The sequence below is a fragment of the Octopus bimaculoides genome, chromosome 1 (assembly GCF_046866305.1).
Source record: "Octopus bimaculoides isolate indiv1 chromosome 1, ASM4686630v1, whole genome shotgun sequence".
Taxonomy (NCBI): domain Eukaryota; kingdom Metazoa; phylum Mollusca; class Cephalopoda; order Octopoda; family Octopodidae; genus Octopus; species Octopus bimaculoides.
Genome location: NC_142928.1, coordinates 136,128,042 through 136,154,037, shown reverse-complemented (window position 1 = coordinate 136,154,037; position 25,996 = coordinate 136,128,042). Strand labels below are relative to the sequence as shown.

Below are 25,996 nucleotides of genomic sequence, written 5' to 3'. Positions count from 1 at the left end.
GTTTAAAAAATGATGAATCTAAAATTTGCACATCAACCAGTCTACTGTAAACTGAAGCAAGGTATCTCTTCACACCAAAGTGGAAGGTGTTAGAGAAAACTTTAAAAGTGCAGCATGTTGAATAATCAAGTTGGGGATTGATTTTGACTTTCATCTATCATATAATGAAATATAAAACAAAAATTGGGATCCAATAAAATCAATTGATCAATTAACATTTTTAATACCATATTTCTGATTAACATTGTTCTATTTACAGGGGAGAAGAGCACGTCTTTTCTCTAATAATTAACTTGTCAACAATTAATTTTGCATATTGCATGTTAATTGCCCCCAAAATGCTAATGATTAAACATGGTTAATATATTATTTAGTTGATAAATCTTGCAGTGTATAATCAGGAAGTATATATTTATACATAAATGATTATTTCCAGCTTTGCCGCAAGGTCTCATATTTAGAGAGATTAACACTTTTGATATTAAATCACTCAACACTGCTCTTGGTTCTATGGTATCAACTTCCAGTTTTAAAGAGATATAAATTCAAATTCCCCATTAACATTTCATGTTAATTTATGTTCTAAAAATCAGATTGATAATGACAAATTATTTTAATACATTATTCATTACTTTTTAAATTAATTGAAATAATGAGTGTGTATTTCAACAGAAATATGATGACAAAAGTGTTAATTGATGAATTTGTTGAGTTCTAGTTTGTGTTTTATATATTCTTTTATTTGTTTCAGTCATTTGACTGCAGCCATGCTGGAGCACTGCCTTTTGTCAAAGAAATCAACACCAGGACTTATTCTTTGTAACTCTAGCACTTATTCTATCGGTCTCTTTTGCCGAACTGCTAAGTTACGGGGATGTAAACACATCAACATCGGTTATCAAGCGATGGTGGGGGACAACACAAACACACACAATATATATGTATATATATACGACGGGCTTCTTTCAGTTTCCGTCTACCAAACCCACTCACAAGGCTTTGGGCGGCCTGAGGCTCCAGTAGAAGGCACTTTCCCAAGGTGCCACACTGTGGGACTGAACCCGGAACCATGTGGTTGGAAGCAAGCTTCTTAGCACACAACCATGCCTGTGCCTATAATATATATTTTTGTTATATAATGTATATTATATATTAAATCAAAAAGTGATGGTGTACATGAGTTTCATGATAAACCAAGGGTGAAACATGAGTGATTGTCAGTTTTTGATTTTATGATATAATAAACACAAACATACTGTAGATATACACACGCTTGTGTTTGTCCCTGCATATCTTTGTATTGACATTTGTTTATGTGTCCAGTTTGACTGGGACTTGTTTTGCAATTTTCAAAATTGTGGCCTGATATATATAAAAAGTGTTACGGGAGAATCCTGTACACTCCCACTTGACTGAAAGTGGAACAACGGATTTCAATAAATAAAGAATTGTGTGAACTGTCGGGGGGCAGTTGACAGTGTTGGTTCACCATATTGGTTACTGTGTTAGCGCAACATGTGTTGGTTTAATATTGAACCTAGATTTGAGTAGTATGGAGTGCAATCTGTGTGAACATAATAATTTTGCGATAGGTTATTTTAGATAACCACATCCAAATATTTGTTTGGATAATACTATTTTACACCAGATGTGTATACCCATGTGATAACCAAAAGAAATAAAGGCAATGGAAAAGTAGAAGAGGTGATAAAGTTTATATTCTTGTAGCCAAAAGTCAAAGGTGTGTTGAGTTTTTTTATAATGTGTAAAAATAAAATATATAACATAAAGAGACTATTAGATAAGAATGAGAAGTTAAACAAAACAACGAAAAAATCAACAAACAAATAATTGTTGATTATCAAATTACAAAACAATTTTTGACCACAATGTGAATAGGTTTTCATATGAATATAAACTGTCAAATATGAAACTTATAGAAGCTCCCATTGAATAACAAAAATGTTTTTATTTTCAATTTATTGGGATTAAAATTCAAATTCGTTCTGAGTTCAAATTCCGCTGAGGTCGACTTTGCCTTTTATCCTTTTGGGGGTCGATAAATTAAGTACCAGTTATGCACTGGGGTCGATGTAATCAACTTAATTCCTTTATCTGTCCTTGTTTGTCCCCTCTATGTTTAGCTCCTTGTGGGCAATAAAGAAATAAGAAACTTTCTGTTTTCAAAATTTTCTTATTCAACAAAATATAAAATTGGAATTGGAAAAGATTTCCAGCAATAATAATAATAATGAAAAAAAGAACATGCATGATAATTGACATAGCGTGTCTCGGTGACAAGAGGATCAAAGAGAAAGAAGAAGAAAAAATAAATGACTATGACAATTTGAAGTGGGAAATTCGAAGGTTGTGGTCAATGAGGAGAGTAGATGTGATACCAATAGTAATTGGTGCACTTGGAAGTATCAGCGCTCAACTACCAACATGGCTCAAAAAGATTGATACAAGTGTGACGGTAAGAACACTTACAAAAATCAGCATTTCTTGGAACTGCAAGAATTCTTCGCAGGGTTCTTGAAGCATGACCAGTAAACAAGTGTCACCTTAGTCTGCTGGCTGTGGACAGCTGACACTTTCCACCATACCCAGCAAAATAAGCTGTGAGTTTTCATCATATAATAATAATAATAATAATAATAATAATAATAATCCTTTCTATCATAGGCACAAGGCCTGAAATTTGGGGAAGGAAGATAGTTGATTACATTGATTCTAGTACTCAACTGGTACTTAATTTATCAACCCTGAAAGGATGAAAGGTAAAGTTGACCACGGCGGAATTTGAACTCAGAATGTAGCGACGGGTGAAATACTGCTAAGCATTTCATTCAGAATGCTAACAATTCTGCCAGCTCACCACCTTAGTAATAATAGTAATAAAAAGCAACCAGTCTACATTGTAAAGTGTTTGGCATTTGGAAGGGCATCCCTGTGTAAAAACCATGCTAAAATTACCTCACCTGTGCTGGTGCCACATAAAAAGCACTTAGCCTACTCTGTGGGGTGGTTGGTGTTAGGAAGGGCATCCAACCATAAAAACAATGCCAAAACAGACACAGGAGTATGGTGCAGGTTCCTGCCTGGTCAGCTCCTGTCCATGCCAGCATGGAAGGATGACGATGATGATAATGAATAATTAAAATAATCAACATCACTATCATCATGATTATTATTACTTCATCATCATCATCATCATTATCGTTTAACGTCCGCTTTCCATGCTAGCATGGGTTGGACGATTTGACTGAGGACTGGTGAAACCGGATGGCAACACCAGGCTCCAGTCCGATTTGGCAGAGTTTCTACAGCTGGATGCCCTTCCTAACGCCAACCACTCAGAGAGTGTAGTGGGTGCTTTTACGTGTCACCCGCACGAAAACGGCCACGCTCGAAATGGTGTCTTTTATGTGCCACCCGCACAAGCCAGTCCAGGGGCACTGGCAACGATCTCGCTCGAAAATCCTACAGGAGCCAAAATGGTGCATCTCATGTGCCACCCGCACAAGAACCAGTCCAGGGGCACTGGCAACGATCTTACTTGGCTTGCCGGGTCTTCTCACGCACAGCCCATTTCCAAAGGTCTCGGTCCGTAGTCATCGCCTCGGTGAGGCCCAATGTACGAAGGTCTTGCCTCACCACCTCAGCCCAGGTCTTCCTGGGCCTACCTCTTCCACGGGTTCCCTCAACTGTTAGGGTGTGGCACTTTTTCACGCAGCTATCCTCCTCCATTCTCACCACATGTCCATACCAGCGCAATCGTCTCTCTTGCACGCCACAACTGATGCTTCTAATGTTCAGCTTTTCTCTCAAGATACTTACACTCTGACGGGTATTCACATTGACATTACACATCCAACGGAGCATACTGGCTTCATTCCTTGCGAGCTTACGTATGTCCTCAGCAGTTACAGCCCATGTTTCACTGCCATGTAGCATGGTTGTTCGTACGCATGCGTCATACAGTCTGCCTTTTACTCTGAGTGAGAGTCCCTTTGTCGCCAGCAGGGGTAAGAGCTCTCTAAACTTTGCCCAGGCTATTCTTATTCTAGCAGCTACACTTTCAGCGCACCCACCCCCACTACTAACTTGGTCGCCCAGATAGCGGAAGCTATCGACTACCTCTAGTTTTTCACCCTGGAATGAGATAGAAGTTGTTTCCTGTTTGTTTGCAGTCTTTATTGCACCTGAACATCTGCCACAAACAAAAACTAACTTGCTAGTTAACCTGCCTTTGATGTTGCTGCACCTCTTATGTGTCCATAGCTTGCACCGGGTACATCTTATAGAGTTACTACCTACTCCTTTTCTACATACTGAGCAGGGCCATCTACCTGAAGGGGTTTGTGTTTTATCTACCTTCCTACTTATTAGGATTTTGGTTTTAGCTAGGTTGACTCTAAGGCCCTTCAATTCTAGACCTTGCTTCCACACCTGAAACTTCTCCTCTAGTTCTGATAGTGACTCCGCAATTAGGGCAAGGTCATCAGCATAGAGGAGCTCCCAGGGGCAACTTGTCTTGAACTCCTCTGTGATTGCCTGGAGGACTATGGTAAATAATAGGGGGCTGAGGACGGAACCTTGGTGGACCCCTACCTCTACCCGGAATTCATTGCTGTACTCATTTCCAACCCTCACCTTACTGGCCGCATCTCTGTACATGGCTCGCACAGCTCTCACTAGCCATTCTTAATGTTCATTTTTCCATGCTGGCAAGAGTTTGACAGTTTGATGAGAACAACAAGTCAGAGGGATGCACTGAACTTTAATGTATGTTTTGGCATCGTTTGTATGACTGGGTGACCTTCTTAACACCAACCACTTTACAGATTGTAGTGGGTACTTTATTGTGGCACCAGCACTAGCAAGTCACCAAATACTTGCAAGACCCCTCACATGAGTGGAGTACAGTACTGAAGAGGGTGAAAGTATGATAGAATGACAAGAAAAGGTATCTTGCAGAAGAAGTGAATACATGGTTTCCCCAGCTGAAAAAGGAGAATGATGATGAGAGCATACCCTCAAGGTATAAGGTGAATATATATGAGAGAGAGAGAGAGAGGGAGAGGGAGAGAGAGACAGACAGAGAGAGAGTTAATGGGTAGGTAAGTACACTAGAGTGTAAAAAGAGTATGAAATGATAAGTTATGGGGATTGAGTTGGATGAAGTGATCATTAGTTTGGAGGAAGGGAAGTGAAGGAAACAGGAGTGGATCAGGGATGAGAAATAGGTGATAAGGGACTGTAGTAGGGTAACAATGTGAAGTGCAGGGGTTTAAATGGTAACATTTACACCACCTGAATGAGTAGTACTGCACTTAGACGAAAATATTGAGTAAACAATAAAATCTGAGAAAAAGCATAATAAAAATAGCTGAGACAGTGAATATATTTTATGGTGTGAAGAATACACTCACCTTGTTCGAGCCCTTTTCTCAGTTCTATTAAGCTATGAAATGACAATGAAGCTACATGAGGTTTGCCCCATCTCTCTGCTCCTTCTTCAACATCTTCTTCAAATTTGATCCAACGAGCCTTTTCTCTCCATTCCCAGTCCCAATCATTTTGGTCTCCAACATGTAGTTCATCAAGCTCTACAAAGAGCTGCAAATAAATAGAAAATTTACAAAAAGTGAGAAAAAAAAAAAGAAACAAATCTCACAAAAAGAAGACAACAACCTCATCCCTCAACTAATTTTTACAACAATAACAAGCACCATGATAATGTCAGTAATGGATTAAGATCTGAAGGAGCCAGAAATTCTTTGCCAGTTGAAACGAGTTACTGTTTTATTTTGTTTTGGCAGCTTAGTGAGATGAAGATGGGCAGAGTCTAAGACCATTTTCAGGAACTTGTGATTGGGGAAAGAGAGGGCGTTACTCTCAGACTGGTGGCCTGGCTCACATACTCTTACAACAAAATGAATCCAACTAAAATCAACCAAGAACAGGTGGTCTGTTGGTTTTAAACAAGGTGATGGATTAAATCTTTCATCCAAAAGCATAACAGTTCCTTCAATGGGTTTTCTCAGTTTCTATTGACCAAATTTCAGTAAGAATGTTACAGTCAATTTGACACTATAGTAGAAAACTTGTCCATGATACCACACCATGGCCTGAAACTGAACTCATGTAGTTATACAACAAACCTTTTATCTATATGACTATACCAGCTAAGTAGTGATCAAATTTTCTCAACTAAAATTACAGTTGGCTAGATCACAGGTTATCAGACAAATTTGTCCCACCCACTATCAACTATCATAATTATTCTATGTTCATTTTTCCATATACAAATAGATTGCACACTTCTTCTCCTGTACAGTGTATTGCCACTTCTGGCAATTCTACATAAAGTTTAGCCTCCCGAGATAAGCTTTCACTACTTCTTTTGTCTTCCCCTCCTACAGGTTCCTTCCATAAGAATCACCCAACCATTCAATACTAGAGAAACATAACATAGTCACAACACCCAATAATAAAATTTTAGATGAGTCAATGAAGGAGTCTCTAAACCAGAAGTGGGGAACTCCCATACCCTGCATTCAAATTTGGTAAAACCCCACTAAGTCTTTTAAAAATCTACACGAAGAAACAGAAATGAGCTTGAGACTTAAGATCTAAACAATAAAGGTGGCCAAGTTCCTTTTGGATGTTGGGCCTCATGGAGGCAACGATCAAGACCTTTGGCATTATGTTGTGCTTGAGAAGAAGACCTATCAAGTCAAGGAAAATTGCAGTTGTGGCAGATACCAGTGTCATGCAAATGGCACCTGTGCCGGTGGCACATAAAAGCACCCATTACACACTATCAGAGTAGTTGGCGTTAGGAAGGGCATCCAGCTGTAGAAAACCATGCCAAATCACACTGGAGCCTGGTGCAGCCTTCCATCATGCCAGCCCAGTCAAACTGTCAAACCCATGCCAGCATGGACAACAGATGTTAAATGATGATGATGAAATGCATCTCTACTCAGCACCAAATATCCTTACACGATCTTTGCACTTGCAATTTGGTGCCACCAAAACACTTACTGGACTCTGCTCTTTGTAGTTACAAGATCAGCTAGAAGTAGTAGCCAGATATACCTTAACCCTTCAGTATTTAAACCAGCCATATTTGGCCCAAATATTTTACCTGGTTTATGTTTAAGCCAGCTCACATCTATCATACAACATCATTCTAAAGAATAAACATCTTCAAAATCCCAAAGCTACAAGATAATAATGCACAGTTAATTGAAAACAATGTAAATAAATAAAAATTATGTTTGAATGCTAAAATGTAAAACATTCCCAACTATCTTAGAAAAAACAAAGAGTACACAACACTTGATTCCATGTTTTTAACTAATGTTAAGACCTCATGTCTTCTTCAGTTTCATTTATAGGTGCATGAAAATTAGTGTGTATATGTTTTGAAAATTCTAAACCAAACTTCTTTGAAACTGTAAGCTCACAGATTGTGAATTTTTCTTTCATTTGGAATTCTAATTAAATTGATGTAACCACAACTAAAACCCTTTTTATTCATTTATTTGGTTTCCATTTTATTAAACAAATAATCATCATGTGACTTATTATTTATTCAACCTTCAACAGCAGTCATAGTGTGTTACATAGATATCGATTGAAAAATAAATATTAACCTAAATATTACTGAAATAATGATATTTTTTAATGGTATCTTTGATCTTCACCCATAAATATGTATTAATAAGATCATATCATTTTAAATTATAGAATAACACACTATGAGATAAACAGTGTCTTTGAATTTCTTCTTAGAAAGTTGCCTTCAGATTTATGGTTTATTTACTTGGCAAATATGGTAAACTTGTGAACTTGTAATAATACTTTCAGTTTAATAAACACAGAGAAATATTTATGTATGTCTTTAAAAAGTGTCTAGCCAAGATAATGCATAATAGAAGATAATTTTGCATCTGACATATAATGTATGTATCTCACCTCATGTGGACTATGGTCAAACTTTTTCTTAGGCTTTAAAATTTTCTTCTTTAGCTTTTCTGTCTTGCTGAGATGTACAACAGATGCAATTGCACTATGTTTAGCAATTTTGTGTCTCCTGATGCCTCTCACATCACCCCATCGATGGCCTGTTTAAATAATTTAATTAAAATAGGATTTAGAAAAACATATGTTGAACTCATGGACATTAATATAACAACAACCTCACACACAAAGCTTTTGTGCATACATGCATATATAAAAAATATTAGTAAATCATTACCATCATTGTATAGAGAGTATTTTCGTATTGGCATTTTAACTTCATTGTAATCATATTTAACCCTTAACATCTTATATTGCAGATATCTGTAGCTCTCAACAAATCCTAAACTGTATGAAACCACAATTCACATAGTGTTTTTGTTTAGGATTGGAAACTGGAATTAATCACTCATCTATGCCAGAAACAAATTTTAGCTTTATTTTAGAAAGAACTTTAAGTGAAGATTACCTGTTCGTACCATGTGTATTTTGCATTTTATTGAGCGATTTTCTCTGGATTTTCCTTCCTTTAATTTTTGAGTGTAATGGCAGTTAATATCTCAAAAGGTTAATATTCAGTGATATTTGTTAATGATTTATTTATCAATATACAGTTACTAATGATTTAATTAGATAAAGAGAATTTGGATTTGGATGAAATAATTAGAGTGGTATTTCAGTGTCAGCTATTAACACTAGTTATCTAAGTAACACTAAAATTTATCAATTTTGAGCAAGACTGGAGTTATAATACAATTAATATAGTATTGATGCTTTCATTAGTGAATGATAAGGAATTAAAAAAAAAGTAATAATTAGCTGATATATTTTGAATATAGTGACTCTGCATATTGGTGGGTTTATGAGAAGAGTATAATTGTTGTAATAAGAGTAAATAACATTCATTTGTTGGGTCTTACAAAACCCACTGAATGGAGGAGATGAAAGCATACCTTGAAATTGTTTTACTAATGGGAGTTGTGCAGCTAGTTAGTTTCAGATAATAACTGGAGCACAGATTTAGCTCTGTACTAGGAAATTGATGTCTACAAACTGATATCTTCTTAATATATGTGAAATCATATATGTGTAATCAACTTGTATGCAACCTACCCTGGCAGGTGAAAGTGACATGACAACAGGTAAAAGTCAAAACCAACAAGCAAACACCACATTCACAATGTACACCAATGACCATTATATCATATTGGCAAGTTTTATCCAGATTCATGAAATTTTTATATAGAACTAACTGCATTTCATCAGAATCTCTACTTTGTAAAAGCTGAGATGTATATAAAGAAAGCACTACAGGACTTTAAGAGTTAGCATCTGATGAAATTTTCTCTCCAACCGAGACCAAGTTTTTGTGTCACTAACCCAAGGATTGAATTTACTCAATGGAAACAGACAGGGTGCTTTAAGTAGGTATTTCTTCACTTCCTTACATCTATACCTCATAATTTAAAGATCAATAATTTTGATCCTATGGTATTTGCAGGTTGCACCATCAAAAATTCTCTCCCTCTCTCTCTCTCTATATATATATATAGTATTAATAATAATAGTAAGGAGATCAGAGATTTTCCACATCTATAAATTTATTAAACTTTGAAACAGCAGTAAATAAGGACCCTGATAAAACTGTAGCGACAATGACACCAGGATGCATACCTAACAGTGTGCAGCTAATGCAGCTGAAACACGCATAGGTCCAGAAAAGAATGCTGTAAATAATTGTTTAATAAAATTATAGATGTGGAAAATCTCCATTCTCCTTATCATTATTAATAGTATTACTTATTCTATGGAAACTATGTAGTCCCAAATAGGACACTCAGATTTACCAAGTGAGAATAGTTACCAGAGTCTAGCAACTTAATGTTAACTTGAGCATCATTAAAGGACCATTGTGGTTAGCTGGCATCTGAAACTGATTTAAGAGGAAACACGGTAGTAACTGCCAGGATTATATATCCTTTTAAACCAGGACTGTGGAGTCGAAACAAAAAATTTGACACTGACTCCCACTCCTCTATTATTGGCACCTCTGACTCCTGTTTATGCAATTAAGTGATTGTCATCTACATATCTCATAAAGCATATGCATACACTTGTACTTTGAACAGGCCTATATGTTATAACTGGTTTATATTAAAGAATAAAGATATTGTGAGTTGGAGTTGGCATAGTTTTACCGACTCTGACTCCAGCTACCCCTTAATTGTTTCTGACTCCAACTCCACAACCTTGCTTTAAACTCATTTTTGGAAATATATACATATATGCAATTATATACATATATATATATATATATATATATATGTGTGTATGTATATAATTGCAAACTTTATATATGGTTTTATATAGAATAAAATGAAAACTTTCATACTTTTGGAATAATCACATTAAGAAATATAAAGATTATTTTTTGGCATTTGGCAAAATACTGATGTTTCTTTTATCACAGTTATATGCAATATCATCAGCCAGGTGCCCTCCCCATGTCTAGGTGTTAGCTTGCCAAAACTCACCAGTTCCCTCTGCATTGTGCTATCTAATATATTGTATTGGATAGGTTGCATGGAAATAAATGTTAGCAGCAATAGTGGAAACTTTTAAAAGTTACAGAGGTGGGAAAGGAGAGTGATAATTGGCCATAAAAAGTGAATTTAAATTAATGATTTAATTCTGTTGGAGCTAAAATTTCAATAAAAGTCATGAATAAATCATTTTATCTTTGCATCTTTATTATGGCATTTATGAAAACTTTAGCATTTGTTTCTTTGTAATGTAAATTCAATAAATGAAAATTTATATTCTAGTAATAAAGATAGTAGGTTGTTAATATACTTTCTACATCCATGTTTATTCATTTTTCTTTTTAAGACTGAGCAATGTTTCAAATTCATTCTATCATAAGATCATAATACTATTGTTGCAACTACATTTGTAGTTATTTTCCATTGTGAGGCTGTCCATAATCTGAGCCTGATACCAGCTTTGGAATACACCGAAGCAGTAGAATTCCTTACTTACTTGCCATCTGATCGAGATCAGCTTTCTGTAATGTTAATGCTTCCTCAGACTCTGTAGGTACTCTGTGCAATTTCTCATCCAAATCAATTTCACTTCCTGCCTGCCTGCGCATTAACAAGTCTTGCATTCGAAAATGCTCATGATGCCGATGATGGTGACCATGATGGTGACCGTGATGATGTCCATGATGATGTTCATGATGATGACCATGTTTGTGCTTGTGGCTTTTGCCCTCTTTATCACTGCTTTTGTCTTTTTTATCACTAGCCGGAGACTTTTCTGGTGTTTTGTGTCTGAAACTAAGATGTTTTAAACTAAATAGCAAGATAGAAAACACAACTTAACAAGAATTATATTAATAATACTCTAAGAATCACCACAACCACAGAGGGCCTTTTAGAAAACAATAATTAATAAATAAATTGTTATTTGCATGGTAAGCAGTAAGAATCAAAACAATGACTTGCATATTTATTCTTAAAACATTTCAGCAGAATCAAACACAAATTGAAACACAGGCATCCCAAAATCCCTTGCACTAGTGAATCAAATGTGTTATGAACATATAGTTGTTGTAAAGGATGAGCTGTTCTGTGACAAAACGCAACAGCAATTAGTATGTTTGCAATTGGATCTGTTGGAACATATTAAGAATATGCAAGCCATTGAATGAATAAATATCAGTTTAAAAAGTTGATTAAAATTACTCTACTAAACTGTTGTGTATAGATAAAGAATACTGATATTGAAAGAAGCATACTTTCAACATGTAGGTTCTTTATACTGTGAAGTATTTACAATCAAGTTTTCTATCTCTCAATAATAAACAAACACATTTACTGGTATAAAAGTCAATCAATTTAAGTTAGTGCAGTACAGAAGCTCTCAAAATATAAGTGAATTTAAAATAACTTTTAATAAAATAATGAACTAAGTTGCTCTACATTTTTCAATAAATAAATAAATTACATTACAGTTAAGAAGACATATTAAATAAATATATTTGATGATATCAAATAAATTTTTATATGAAGGTACATGATCTAATGGTTAGGGTGTTGGACTCATGATCGTAAGATTGTGGTTTTGATTCCTGGACCAGGTGATGTGTTGTGTTCATGAGCAAAACAGTTTATATTGTGTTGCTCCAATTCACTCAGCTATAAATGAATAGCTCTGTGACAGACTGATGTCTTATTCAAGGAAAATGTTATGATATCGGCCCTAGGACTAAAGACAGAGATGACCAGGGGAAGCTGAGGTTATGTTGATAAGACAAATTAAATACTTCTACCATTCCTATCTTTCATTATATTATTTAGGCTTATTGATATTATAGTTTCGTGGATTTTTATCATGTGTATCTATTATACAAAGAACAATTACAAATGTTTCAGTGTCATTGTTACAGATGACAAACAAAAGCCAGGAAGTTGAAGAGAGTTTCTGATACGAGTTTTTAAAGACATTTCAGAACTATTTTAAAATAACAACTAGCTTTGCTTGACACACGAAATGAAATGATTGCTTAGAATAATATATATTTTTCATCAGTGGAACTGAAATTAAATAATGCTGTAAATTATAGCATGCAAATATTGGGTTAATAATCCTCTGGGATGGAAAAAAGTCAAAGGCAACCTTTGATATTTTAAACCCAACTATTATTCACTTATTTATAACATCATGTTTTGAGTTCCATTCTTCAAAACAGTTTATTGCAGGTCTCTCAAAGATTCTAAATTCTTATGCCATAAACATTTTTATATTTTAATAACAGTTTGTGAAAAGAAAATTGCATTCAATGTGTTTATTTCAATTTGATAAATGGAGACATCTAAAAAAAATGCCAATAGTATACCTTGGTGCAGATGCAGCTGATGAAGATTGTTTCATTAACCCTCCCTTTCCAGTGTCTACATCTGTCCTTTTAACCCATAATACATCCTCTTGACTGGGCTCCTCTTCACCTGAAATATATACCCTTACTTTGATTAGTGCACATCCTACTTTAGATCATATATTTCTTTCTAATTTTGGTACAAAGCTAACAATTTTGAAGGGAGAGGGAAATCAATTGACTCAAGTACTTAACTGATACTTATACTGACCCTCAAAAGGATAAAAAGCAAAGTATTTGAACTCAGAATGTGAAAAGCTGGAAGAAATGCTGATAAGCATTTTGTCCTGTATGGTAACAATTCTGCCAGCTTGCCTCCATAAAATATTTATCAATCTTAAAAGAGAGCTTGATCACTATCACACATCTAGAAGTTACAACAAAATACTGCAAGTAAAATATCACATTAAATATTAGAAAAAACGAAGCTGTTTTGTAATTGGTTTTCATTTTATAAATACTATTACAAAAACTTCAATACAATTCTTAAACTACTGTATTTTTCACAGCAGAAGATTAATGTGACAGAGCCATAATCATATTGTCTCTTAGTCATTGAATTAAATAAAGTTAACAGAACACAATTGGGAATATCTTCTTTGAAGTTTACATTTCTTTAATCCTAATTTATATTTTGATACAAACATAAATTTAATTAGGTAACTGATTAATATTTTGGAATAGTTAAATACTATTTCTAGTAATAAATAAAAAGTATATACATAAACTCAAAAACAAAAAAAAAAGAAAGAAAGAACAAGGCTTATTTTTTTGTCACGGATAAAAAAATAAATCATAAGGATAATCCAAATATGACAAAAAGTTGTGGAAGAAAAATGGAAGTGGGTGGAATTCTTCACAGAATTGATCAAGGATACCCCCATTGAATCCAACCAGATGGTGAGTCTAGACGAGATAAGTCTGTTCACCAAAGTCCCAACTGGTGATTCAAGAAAAACTAGTGACAGACACCCATTTAAAAGAACGCACTAGTATACCAATAAGAAACCTGATGGAAATGTTGACCTTCTGTGTAGAAACAACCTACTTCAGTATGGACACTGATATATATCGACAAGAAGAGGGTTTAGCTATGGGTTCGCCATTATCACTGATAATAGCCAATATATACATGGAATACTTTGAGAATTTGGCTTTAGGATTAACAACACTAAAACCTACCCTAAGGCTGCGATATGATGATGACACCTTTATACTCTGGCCCCACCAGGAAGATGTCCAAGTGCTGTTAGATCATGTGAACTCAATAAAGCCATCGATACAGTTCACAATGGAAAAGGAAAAAGACAATCAGCTAGCATTCCTGGACATATTAATAATATGCACCAAGTATGGATTCAGGACATCTGTATACCGCAAGCCGACCTTCACTGGAGCATACCTCAACTTCAATTCCACCATCCATACAGTGTAAAGAGAGGGATTGCTCAGTGCCTAATACATCGAGCAAAGAATGTAAGTAGCGATCGTGATATCCACTACGAAGAAATGATCAAGCTAAGTAACAATCTATTAATATGACCAAAGACTGTGTGTACTCCATCCCACACAGCTGTAGTAGGTTATACAAAGGCAAAACATGCTGCCCCCTCAAAATAAAGGTAGACGAACATCGCAAAGCTGTGATACAAGGAGATATTGATAAATTGGGTATAGCTGATCATGTACGGAAAAATGGAGACCACCCCACCGTGGGATGAAGTTAAAATAATAGAGAACACCACTGGAAAATACGAAAACTAAAAGAAGCAGCACATATTTTAGGACACAACAACCTCGTAAGCAGACCGAGTGCAGATATGAATAGCATATGGGAACCGGTATTAAGGAAGGATAGGAAAATATTACATTTATAAGCCCTAAAATTCACTTCATAATTGCCTACAATTATGGCATAGTGGTTAAGAGTGTGGGCTACTAACCCCAAGATTCTGAGTTTGATTCCAGGCAATGACCTGAATAATAATAATAATGATAACATTGAAAATTACCTTAGGAATGAGAACCCAGGTTCGAAATTTCCCCAAGACACCTGATGAAGGCTGGAGGGTATATCGGCATACAACATACAACATGAGGACAAATATCCAACAAATGTAAATAATGTACATAATTCCTCATTTCTTAAATATAGAACTGAAAAACTAACCTAATTGAAAGTTTACTTTTAGAGATGGTTGACTGCCTCTCATTGTATCTGTTTCATCCAGCGATAATCTTGGATGTGCTGCTTGTTCAGATGGCCGAGGTGCCTCATCTATTTCAAACATCGATGTTGGTTCAGGAGAGCCAGATGCCTGGCGATGGAACTTCTGTGCAGCTACAGACTTGGAAGATGCATATGACTCGATTGATGGTTGGTGTCTCATCAAAAGAGGTGAATCTTCAAATGAAGTTTGCAAAGATGCTACATCTGGGCCACGCTCACTCTCACCAATGTAGAAACCAACAGCCAATTCAGGTATATCAGACTGTGAATCTTGCATTTCAATTGAGTACATGTTGGAAGCCATATCAAAATCTGCATCATCTGAGTCAATATCCTGCAAAAGAAAATAAGAAGACCCATTTTTATGTCATCTTAACTCTTTAGCATTCAGGTTATTCCCCCAATTATAATACATATATATTAATATCGTTTTAAGTTAATCCTGCATTATCTTGTTGCTTCAAGACTTCAATGATGTGATTGTTTATTTTTAGAATGACATTGTAGGGTAGGTGTAATTAATGATTTAACTGGAGAAAGAGAGTTTAGATTTGGATAAAATAATTAGAGCGGTACTTCAGTGCCATCTGTTAACACTAGTTATCATAAACCAGGTAAGATACTTTGGTCTGATATAGTTTGACTGTTAAAGGGTTAAAAGAAATTATAAGAGAATGGGGTATATGTAGGATGAAAAACAATTATCAATCTTAAAAGTTTTGCAGGATAATAAATATATAACTAAATTAAGTTGAGATTTTATAGTTATCCAAGAAATTGTTCAGAAAATATTTGAATCATGTATCAATATTTACATACATAAATGCATTAAGAATTTATTAATGAATTTACAATCCCAATTAAACATTATAACAAAGCTGGATTGTATAAATCAGAGATATTTTTCAAAATAGTTCATTAAATGTTGGCTTAAAAGTAGTAAATAGCTAGGCGTAGGTATGGCTGTGTGGTAAGTAGCTTGCTTACGAACCACATGGTTCCGGGTTCAGTCCCACTGTGTGGCACCCTGGGCAAGTGTCTTCTACTATAGCCTCGGGTCGACCAAAGCCTTGTGAGTGGATTTGGTAGACAGAAACTGAAAGAAGCCCGTCGTATATATGTATGTGTGTGTGTATATGTTTGTGTGTCTGTGTTTGTCCCCACAACATCGCTTGACAACAGATGCTAGTGTGTTTATGTCCCCATAACTTAGCGATTCGGCAAAAGAGACCAATAGAATAAGTACTAGGCTTACAAAGAATAAGACCTGGGGTCAATTTGCTCGACTAAAGGCAGTGCTCCAGCATGGCCACAGTCAAATGAGTGAAACAAGTAAAAGAGTAAAAAGTAAAGAGTTATATCATTAAATTTATTTAATATCAGTAGTATCAAGCAGCATTGATGTGTGATGTTATCCTATAACCTTTTAACCCCTTTTAATACCCCACTCTGCTAACTGCATCTGAATGTACGTATGAAAGTGTTCATATTTAAATTACAATCTTGACCAAAATGAAAAGCAATGTGAAATTTCAGTAGATCAACACCATCTTAAGCTTTTGCCTGTTCTGTGTATCACATGTGACACACAGGCCATATTTCCCTGGTGACCATGCATCATATATGATATATATTCCCAATTTTTTTCAACCAGTGGAATAACTTGGGACTTACAAAAAGAAAGCTTTATGTTACTCAGAATGTGTGAAACAAGGGCTTAGCTAAAAGTCTGAAAACAAGCATGGATGTTTAGGACAAAATTATGAAAATGTTTTGGACAGGCAAATATGTAAACTTACAGATATAATTCTATTTTGAAATGGTGAAACTTAAAACAGATAAAGCTATAAATAAATAACGTGCAAATATTGGGTTAAAATTTCCTTTGGATACAAAGACATGAACCCACATCTTCCGTAAACATGACCATTTAAAAAAAAAAAAAAATTCATGTTCACTCAAACTTTCTAAATTCGTATGACACCAAAGATACAGATATTTTCACTAAGACATTACAGAATCTTGAATATATTGCAAATAAAATGAAGCAAGTAGATATTAAAAACTTTAAACTTTAAAAAAAAAGAAACTTTTTTTTTCTTAGAATAAGGATAAATAAATAATAGTTTATAATTTTCTAGAAACATTAATTCAAATATACAGATAAAATTCACCTCTTGATATTCTTCAACATCTACTTCAGGAATAACTGGGGACTGAGCAGCTATTTTGGATGGAAAGCTTCTGGCTCCTTGAAATTTCTTTTTCACTTTTCTTTTTATCCCTTTCATAGATTTGAATGAGCGACTGGTCATTGATTTCAATGGATGATGGACATGGGGAAATGACATTCGGCGATGGTCTGTATTAAAAAGAAAGCGAATGATATAAAGAAATACATGATTGTTGCAAAGAAGGATGTTAAGGCAAGTTGTCTTCAAATTCAAACATAAAAAGTAATTTAGACAGATCTTTTCATTTTTCTCTTAGGAAAAAAATGGTTAGAATATGGATTTTTTTATATATTCTTCACTAAGCAGAATATAAAAATGATTTATCAATTAGGACTGAAAAATGAAATATATAATTTCATTAAATAATTTCAATCGAAATGACTTTAAACATTCAAGCAATTTTATATTTTAATTCCTTTCTATTTTTTGGCTATGGAGACCAATGACTTGCTTCATTAAATTAGAAGCAGTATAGAAAAATTGGTGATATCTTAATATGATAATTGGTGTTATCTTAACAGAAATCTCCAAATCAAATAATGACAATAGCACCATTTATAAACATAAAACAAAAAAAAGGAAATATTTTCCTAATTATTTTATTTATTCATTTATTTATTATTTTTATTTTGTTTATATTGCCTTGTTGGATGAAGATTGGGTTCAGAGCAGAACTGAAGTAAAGATAGAATAACACTGAGTGTTAAGATAAATAATATGGAATCCATGCAATATGACTGGAGAAAAAGTGTATAGTTTTTAGGCTTCTAAAATAGAAAAACCTTAAAAATGAAGAAGCTAGATTAAATTGAAATTCAGATGGCAGCAGGCAGAGATGGAACAATGTGAGCAAAGACTATCAGAAACTGGCAGATTGAGTAGTCCCTTGATACAGTGTGAATAATAATTCAGTCATTAATACACAGTATGTCAGAGAAATTTACACTGATTGATATATGTTAAATAGGGTGATAATAGTGATAAAAATATCATATAATAGAGACTAGGATATGCTGTTTAAATAGACTGAAGTGAGAAACACTTTCAAAAGGGGAATATTTTTGTCATTATAAAGATTTATCACTTTGTTATTATTTAATGAGTGGTCAAATATGAGATTTACACAAAGTTAACATTTACTTAGAGTTAAGACAAAAGTGAGTTTCTTATTTTAAAACGCTTGGCACGCATTAAGTGGTTTCACACATTTCCATCTGTCTCTGGCTAAGTGAATTAAGTTTGAAAATGTCAATAAAAACAGAATTAATACCTGCATATTTGATCATAGCTAAACTCAAATGATTTATTCATTACAATAAACAAAACTGATTGATGCCACTTATAACAGTAGTTTAATACAACTAGAAAAGCTATGATGTAATGTAGCCAAAACATTTTTTGTGATGGTAAAGATATGATTTTTTTTATTATTATTACTAAAGCACAGGTATTTACTTTCCAACCACATGATTTCAGGTTCAGTCCCACTGCATGGCATCTCGGGCAAGTGTCTTCTACTATAGCACCAAGTCAACCAAGGCCTTGTGAGTGGATTTGGTAGATAGCAACTGAAATAATTCTGTCATATGTGTGTGTGTGTAGCTCTTTGTCTTGACATCATGTAATAGTTGTAAATAAGTGTTTACAATATACAAGCAGTGTTATTTGTTTCTAATCTCCCATGAAAACATGTCCTGTCATGGGAAATATTACCTTGCTTGGATGCAAATGAAGGTTGGCAACAAGCAGTGTATCTGACCATGGAAAATTTGCATCAATGAATTCTCTCTGATCCATGCATGGAAAAGTAGGCATTAAAATGATGGTGATTCAGTAACTGTTAACAAATTAATTATTAAAATCTAAGGAAACTTTTTTCGTATTAACAAAGTAACATCAATCTATTAAAAAGAAATTTGAAAAAATAATTTAAAAGGTATCTGCACCTTCATTTTTCTGTAAGAATGAATAACTATTTTTTTTCCAACTTGCAGAACAGTTACCAATATCTCTGCTACTTCAGTTATCTCAAAAACAAAATGGCCAATATCATTCTTTCTTCTGGTAAAACCAATTTGTCAACCTTAATTGCAAAATCACAACTGTATATTCTGTGAATTGTTTAAATAAGTAGACAGTCAGTAACAAAGGTTCTGGAATATTTATTTTTAGCCTTCTATTGGTTCCCCTCTCATTTTCTATTTAATTCTTTCTTTTCCTTTTCAAGCTAAATAAGATATCAATTGTATCAGGTTTAGTGTTTACTTTTAGTTTCAGGTTAAAAAGTTTATTATTTTATCAGTAGAAAAAGTTAAATAGCTGCCTCTGCATGCTATGACAACCTATAAAGTGGACTTCTACCTTTAAATATTTACCTGGCATGAGAAAGTAGTTTGTATACCTCATCTTTACCTTTTGTCTTTTATTTGTTTCAGTCACTGGACTGTGGACATGCTGGCATGCACCTTGAAGGGTTTAGTTGAGCAAATTGACCTCAGTGCTTTTCTTTTAAAGTTTGGAATTTATTCTATCAGTCCTTTTTGTCAAACTGCTATGCTACAGGGTTGTGAACAAACCAACACTGGTTCTCAAGTGGTGTCCCCGCCTTCCATCCGCTCTTTCTCTCTATATATATGCTCCAATAATTTCCTTGATTTCTCTGCTTTCAGAGCTACTGAATATGCTAAAATGGAGATTTTTTACTAAAACATTACATCTATGGAATGCAGCTATTTTCTCTACAATTATCTTTAATTTGTAAAGAGTCCTTTTTGGATTTCTAGTTTCTCTGATCATTGATTCAAGTCTTTTCCTATTTCCTATATTGTCACTGTTCTAATGATCACTTTTCCATGCTTGCATGGATCAGATAAAATATGTTGAGGCAGATTTTCTATGATCAAATGCCCTTCCTGTCACCAACCCTCACTTGTTTCCAAGTGAGGTAGGATTTCCCCTTGGCAGGGCATGTTTTCACAGAAGGTTGGAAATGAATCATATTGTTTCTAAGATAGTGACACTTGCTTACAACATGTGATGTCAAGACACATGCACACATACATAATGGGCTTCTTTCAATTTCTGTCTACTACAGGGCTTTGGTGGTTTATAGCAGAAGAAACTTACCCAACGTATCACGCAGTGACATTGGACCCAAAACCATGCCTGTACCTCATTTCACACACACATACAATTTTAAGTGAAGAAAACTGATTAGCAAATATTTGGGATTAGTAACAGTTAGTTGCAGTGATTACTAAGAATTAAAATGTTAACTAAAGAAAACATGATTGACAGAGAACATGTTGCTACAGAGTCAAGTGTGGATCTGCATAACACAAAAGTAAAAGATAGATCATGATGATAAAATGTCAGAGTATTAAAATTATATTATCATACTTTTATAATCATCCTCGCCAAACCGGTGCTGATCCTGACAGACTTCTCCCGTTGATAAAGAATCAATGTTGAATCGTGGAGGAGTTTCAAATATTTTTTCCACCTCATCATGCAGTGTGGAGATATGGCCCATACAAGCACCTCGGTCCATCGCAGAAATATGGGAGATTAGTGGTTGCAATTCCACTTCTTCCTGGTTTACTGGGTTTTCCTTAGAAGAACCTATCCCTGGAGTCTCATTGAGGGCTGTGTCAGACAGAGTTGACTCGGGATGGCTACCGAGACCAACTTTGAGGCAGCCATCCTCCATTTCATCCTGCAACAGACAAAAATAAAAATTAATTAATGTTTATAATAAGTAATTTATATTAATTCATTTCTTGATCATTTTGAACATTAACTTATCAATCAGCTTCTTCAAATGTACTCTTTCATTTCAAACAATCACTTTTTCTTTTGTAATATATAAATCAAAAAGAAACTGAAGAAGAACCAGATATATATAAATACACTGAATGATGTTTTCTTTTATTCTTTTACATGTTTCAGCCTTAAGGCTGTGACTATGCTGGAGTACAAATAATTCTTAATAAATTGAAATCTTCCTCTTGGTCCAAACCAAGTGACATTCAATAGAAATTCACACAGAAAAGAGAAAATAATTTCAATAGATTGAGAATTAATTAAAAAAACAATTAATTCTCATATTTAAAGGGGAAAAAAGCCCCTGATCTTTTTAGCAAAGGTGACAACAACATACATATTTCAATCATATTGGATCAGTGAAATAGAGACAACTCTCTTCCTCACTTGACCAATAAACATAGGTTTTTACATATACAAAAAAGTCACAAATAGCTTTTGTCAAGCAGTAATTTGCATAACAACCTCCTCTGTCCCTCAAAAACCTTGAAACAGAAAAACAAAAATAAAGAAAGAATTATGAGATTTCAGAATATATGTGAGTATGTGTGCGACTGTGTTATCCAAAATTTTATTTTTAACTGTACATACCACAGCTCCTAGTTGTTTTGTAAACATATTTGATTAAGGTTACATTTTTAGACAGAAATTCAGTCGATACAGTATTTTTGCACAGTACAGTTAATGAAAAATTTTTAGAAGAAAACAGTTTGTAAATGTGTGTGTGTGTGTGTATATTATGCATATATATATATATATATATATATATATATATATAGAGAGAGAGAGAGAGAGAGAGAGAGAGGGAGGGACTAACTGATGACAATGGCATCAGCAAGATTATATAAAAAAATGTAACAATTAAAAATGGAAGAAAATAAATGCCAATTCATTCAAGTGATATCACAGATTTGAGAAATGGAGAGTAGAGTAAGAATATAAATGGCAAACAGAGATTTTTATGACATAAACTGTATACTAGTGGCTTCTTTATTGAATTTCTTAATCTAGTATAAATTAAAAGAAATATGACTTGGTGCATTATTATCAATTTATCAAACTGTTTAGGTTTCTGATATTCAAAGAAAATGAAATTGAAGACAGTGAAATGAAGCCAACATATTTCAATGGGAAGATAATGTTTAATTAGAGAAGAAAATATCATTCAATACAAATATACTACTCCAATTTTGATATAAACACATAACGAAGTTTATTTCCAGAACCAAGGGCAAGAAAAATAAATCAAATAATAAATCAGTAATAGTAATCAATACTAGGCAATTTTCATTGATTGTGATATAAACTAATAAGATTATCAGACAAGAAATAAAGGTTTGAATATATCATTTGGTGAGAATCAGTTCAACTAAGAGAAAATAAAGAATGGTGAAGGTGAGATTTTACTTAGTTTTTTTTTTTTTATATTGATCTGAAACAATAAGGAATAATCAAACTCAGAAGAGTTTTGTTTGTGTTAAAAATAATTAAATAATATATGAAATCACATCTTTGCATATTTAGTCTCCTTGTGAAATCAGCCTCCAAGGTTCTGTTTGGCAGCTTAGAATGAACATTCACCCATCTTATTTATTCATAACTCACACTGTATTAGTACTATAGTAGTTGTTTGACTGACAACTTGTACCAATATGTCTCAGGGGTTCTTTTGGCAGTTTAGAATGGGCACCACAAAAGTTCTAATTAGTTTATGGCACATTAGAAATCGTCTTAAACTTGCTAAATTAAACATTATTGAAGGTGCCTTTCCAAATGTAGACATTACCTTTTGTATATTTTTAACATTAATGGTCACAAATTGCTCAACTAAGCGTTCATTTTCTCAGTTGAAGTATATTAAAAATCTCATCAAAACAACTATGCAACAAGGCAGGTTGGATGTTTTATTTTTACTAAGAAGAGAAGCAGATGCGTTATGTAAGATTTATTTTGAAGATCTGTCCAAAGACTTTGCAATTAAAGTAGAAGAAAACTTTCCAAATGTAAATAAAGTGGAAGTATACAAAAATAAATATTCTTTTCTATCTTACTGTTAGTTTTGTTTCATTTCATGGATTATTTTTGTTGTTTATATTCTGGATTACATATATGTGGGGGCACTAAAACTTTTTAAGTGATTAGGGTCTTAATCCAGCCCTGACATTCTTCCATCTTATTTATTCATAACTCACATGGTATTGGAAGCTGGCATAATTGCTAGCACACCAAGCAAAATCCTTAGCAGTATTTCATTTGTCTTTATGTTCTGAGTTCAGATTCCGCTGGGGTTGTCGTTGCCTTCCATCCATCCGGGGTCAATAAAATAAGTACCAGTTGAGCAATGAGGTTGATGGAATCGATTTAGTCCCTTCTTCAAAATTGCCGGCCTTGTGCCAAAGTTTGAAACTCGCATGATATTGGTATTCTTGTAGTTGTCTGGCTGACAACCTTGTACCAATACATGCCTCACCACAGAGTCATATCCATTTTAATAAATTCCCCTGGGAAATAGCTGTTTCTCATTTCAATCAGAAACTAACAAGAAACTATTTTAATAACTACCCTTCAAACTACTATCATCAGTAGTTTGGGAAAGTTAGTGAACCCTGGTAAATTGTTAAATAACTATTGAAAAGGTCCAAATGGGTTTCTGTTCGCAGTGAGACTAAATATACGTTTATTAAACATAGAGATATGACTCTGTATACATATTTATTTATAAGCTACATTGTCTTTGTACTGTAGTAGTTAAAAATAAATATGTTTAATATGGATTACTGAAAAAGAGATATAATATGAAATACTGAAATGTCAAGGCAAAATGAAAATGAATCTCAGAGTGCCAATGATCAAACACCATGAAGATAATATAATGATTTGCAACACTAACTTTAGAAAGCCAGCTAGCCACCTAATTACTTGTCAGTCTGGTGGGAATATAAGCCAGGTTGATTATCTCCTCACCAGGCAAGGAAACAAGCAGATGCTCACAGATCCAAAGTCTTTTTCAGGTGAGGATTATACAACCCAATATAGGCTACTAGTTAGTGATTTCAGAATTAGGCTAGAAAGACTCAAAGACATAAACCATGCTGGAAAAGGAGATTATGGAAGCTTAAAGACCCAGCAAACCAACAAAAGTTTAGAGACATTCTACTGGAGGCCCCTGATGATGATGATGATGATGATGATGATGATGATGATGATGATGATGATGATGATGATGATGATGATGAGGAGGAGGAGGAGGAGGAGGAAGAGACATAGCTTAGAGGACAAATGGAAATTCCTGCGGGACAATTTACTGGGTGCCGTTGACCAAATCTGTAGTTGATGCAAAGTCCCAGCCAGGTAGAGGACGACTTGGTGGTGGAACAAGGAGGTGGACAGTGCTATAAAAGCAGAGAGACAGGCCTAGAAGGACTGGAAAAACAGTGGAAGCAAAGCATTATACCAGGGAGCCAGAAGGGAGGCTAGGTGACAGGTTTACATTGCAAAAAGAATAGCAGAAGGTAAGAAGTTTGCCAATGTTATGCAGCATGAGGATCAGAGGCAGGAGGTGTTCAAGATTGCAAAGCAGTGTATCAGAGAGAATAGAGATGTGGTAGGTGAGAAATGTGTCTGAATGGATGATGGTATGCTTGCACTTAGTAACTCACAGAAGATGCATGGAGATGCCATTATGAAAGATTGTTAAATGTGGAGAATGATTGGGAGAAGGAGACACTTTCAAATATTGAACCAGCTATCACAGTGGATAGCAATTAAGAAAATGAAGACTAGGAAAGCCCCTGGACCATCGGGTGTCACTGCTGAGATAATGAAAATACCGGGCAGTATGGGATACAGCCTAGTCACTCACATAGTTAATCAGGTTATTCAGGAAGGCTTCATCCCCAAAGACTGGTGTAGCAGTATTATAGCCAGCTGCTACAAAGGTAAAGGTGATGCCTTAGATAGAAACAACTACAGAGGTATCAAACTGCTGGATCAGGTTATGAAAATTACAGAGTGAGTTATATCTCAACTAATTAGGGATAGAATTAAACTAGATGAGATGCAGTTTGGTTTTGTTTCTGGGAGAAGTACCACAGATGCCATCTTCATCGTGAGACAGTTGCAAGAAAAGTATTTGATCAAAAGTAAGCCATTGTATTTAGCCTTCATCAACCTGGAGAAAGCTTTTGACCAGGCTCCCTGCTCTCTTATTTGATGGTCTCTAAGGAAGCTAGGAGTAGAGCAGTGGCTTGTTAGAGCAGCTCAAGCCATGTACAGCGATGCTGTCACTAAGGTGAGAGTTGGTTTTGAATACACTGATGAATTTAACATACAAGTTGGAGTACACCAGGGATCAGTTCTTAGTCCACTCTTACTTATCATAGTTCTCCATGCCACAACAGGCCAAAGCTGGATGAGAACTAATATATGCTGATGATCTTGCTCTTATTGCAGAATCTGAAGCAGAATTGGAGAAGTTCCAGGTTTGGAAGCAAAACCTGGAATCAAAGGGCCTTAAATTTAACTTAACTAAAGTTCCTAACAAGAAAGGAGCTAAGACTCTCATTCTAGCTGGCAAATAGCGCTGTTTAATATGCAGGAAAGGAGTGGAATATAATTCCATTTGCTGCACCAAGTGCAACCTATGAGATGCAGTGGAATCGTGGGAAGATTATCAGATAAGGTTGCTTTCATGTGTGGCAGATGCACAAGAACAGTAAGTACTAAGAGAATGAGGGA

The 25,996-nt window shown here is 34.6% G+C and overlaps 1 protein-coding gene across 29 annotated transcripts in view; it reads right to left on the bottom strand.

Annotated features, from left to right (window-relative positions):
- LOC106871495 (anion exchange protein 3) overlaps nt 1-25,996 on the bottom strand; it is a 746,335-nt gene that overhangs the window by 164,698 nt on the left and 555,641 nt on the right. For all 29 annotated transcript variants that reach the window (XM_089359039.1, XM_089359081.1, XM_089359088.1 and 26 more), the window contains 7 exons: nt 20,837-21,152; nt 17,378-17,565; nt 15,144-15,537; nt 12,935-13,043; nt 11,074-11,372; nt 7,990-8,138; nt 5,436-5,622 (listed from right to left, as the gene is read on the bottom strand). In XM_089359039.1, the coding sequence (XP_089215165.1) occupies nt 5,436-5,622; nt 7,990-8,138; nt 11,074-11,372; nt 12,935-13,043; nt 15,144-15,537; nt 17,378-17,565; nt 20,837-21,152 (1,642 nt within the window). The remainder of the gene's footprint in view (nt 1-5,435; nt 5,623-7,989; nt 8,139-11,073; nt 11,373-12,934; nt 13,044-15,143; nt 15,538-17,377; nt 17,566-20,836; nt 21,153-25,996) is intronic.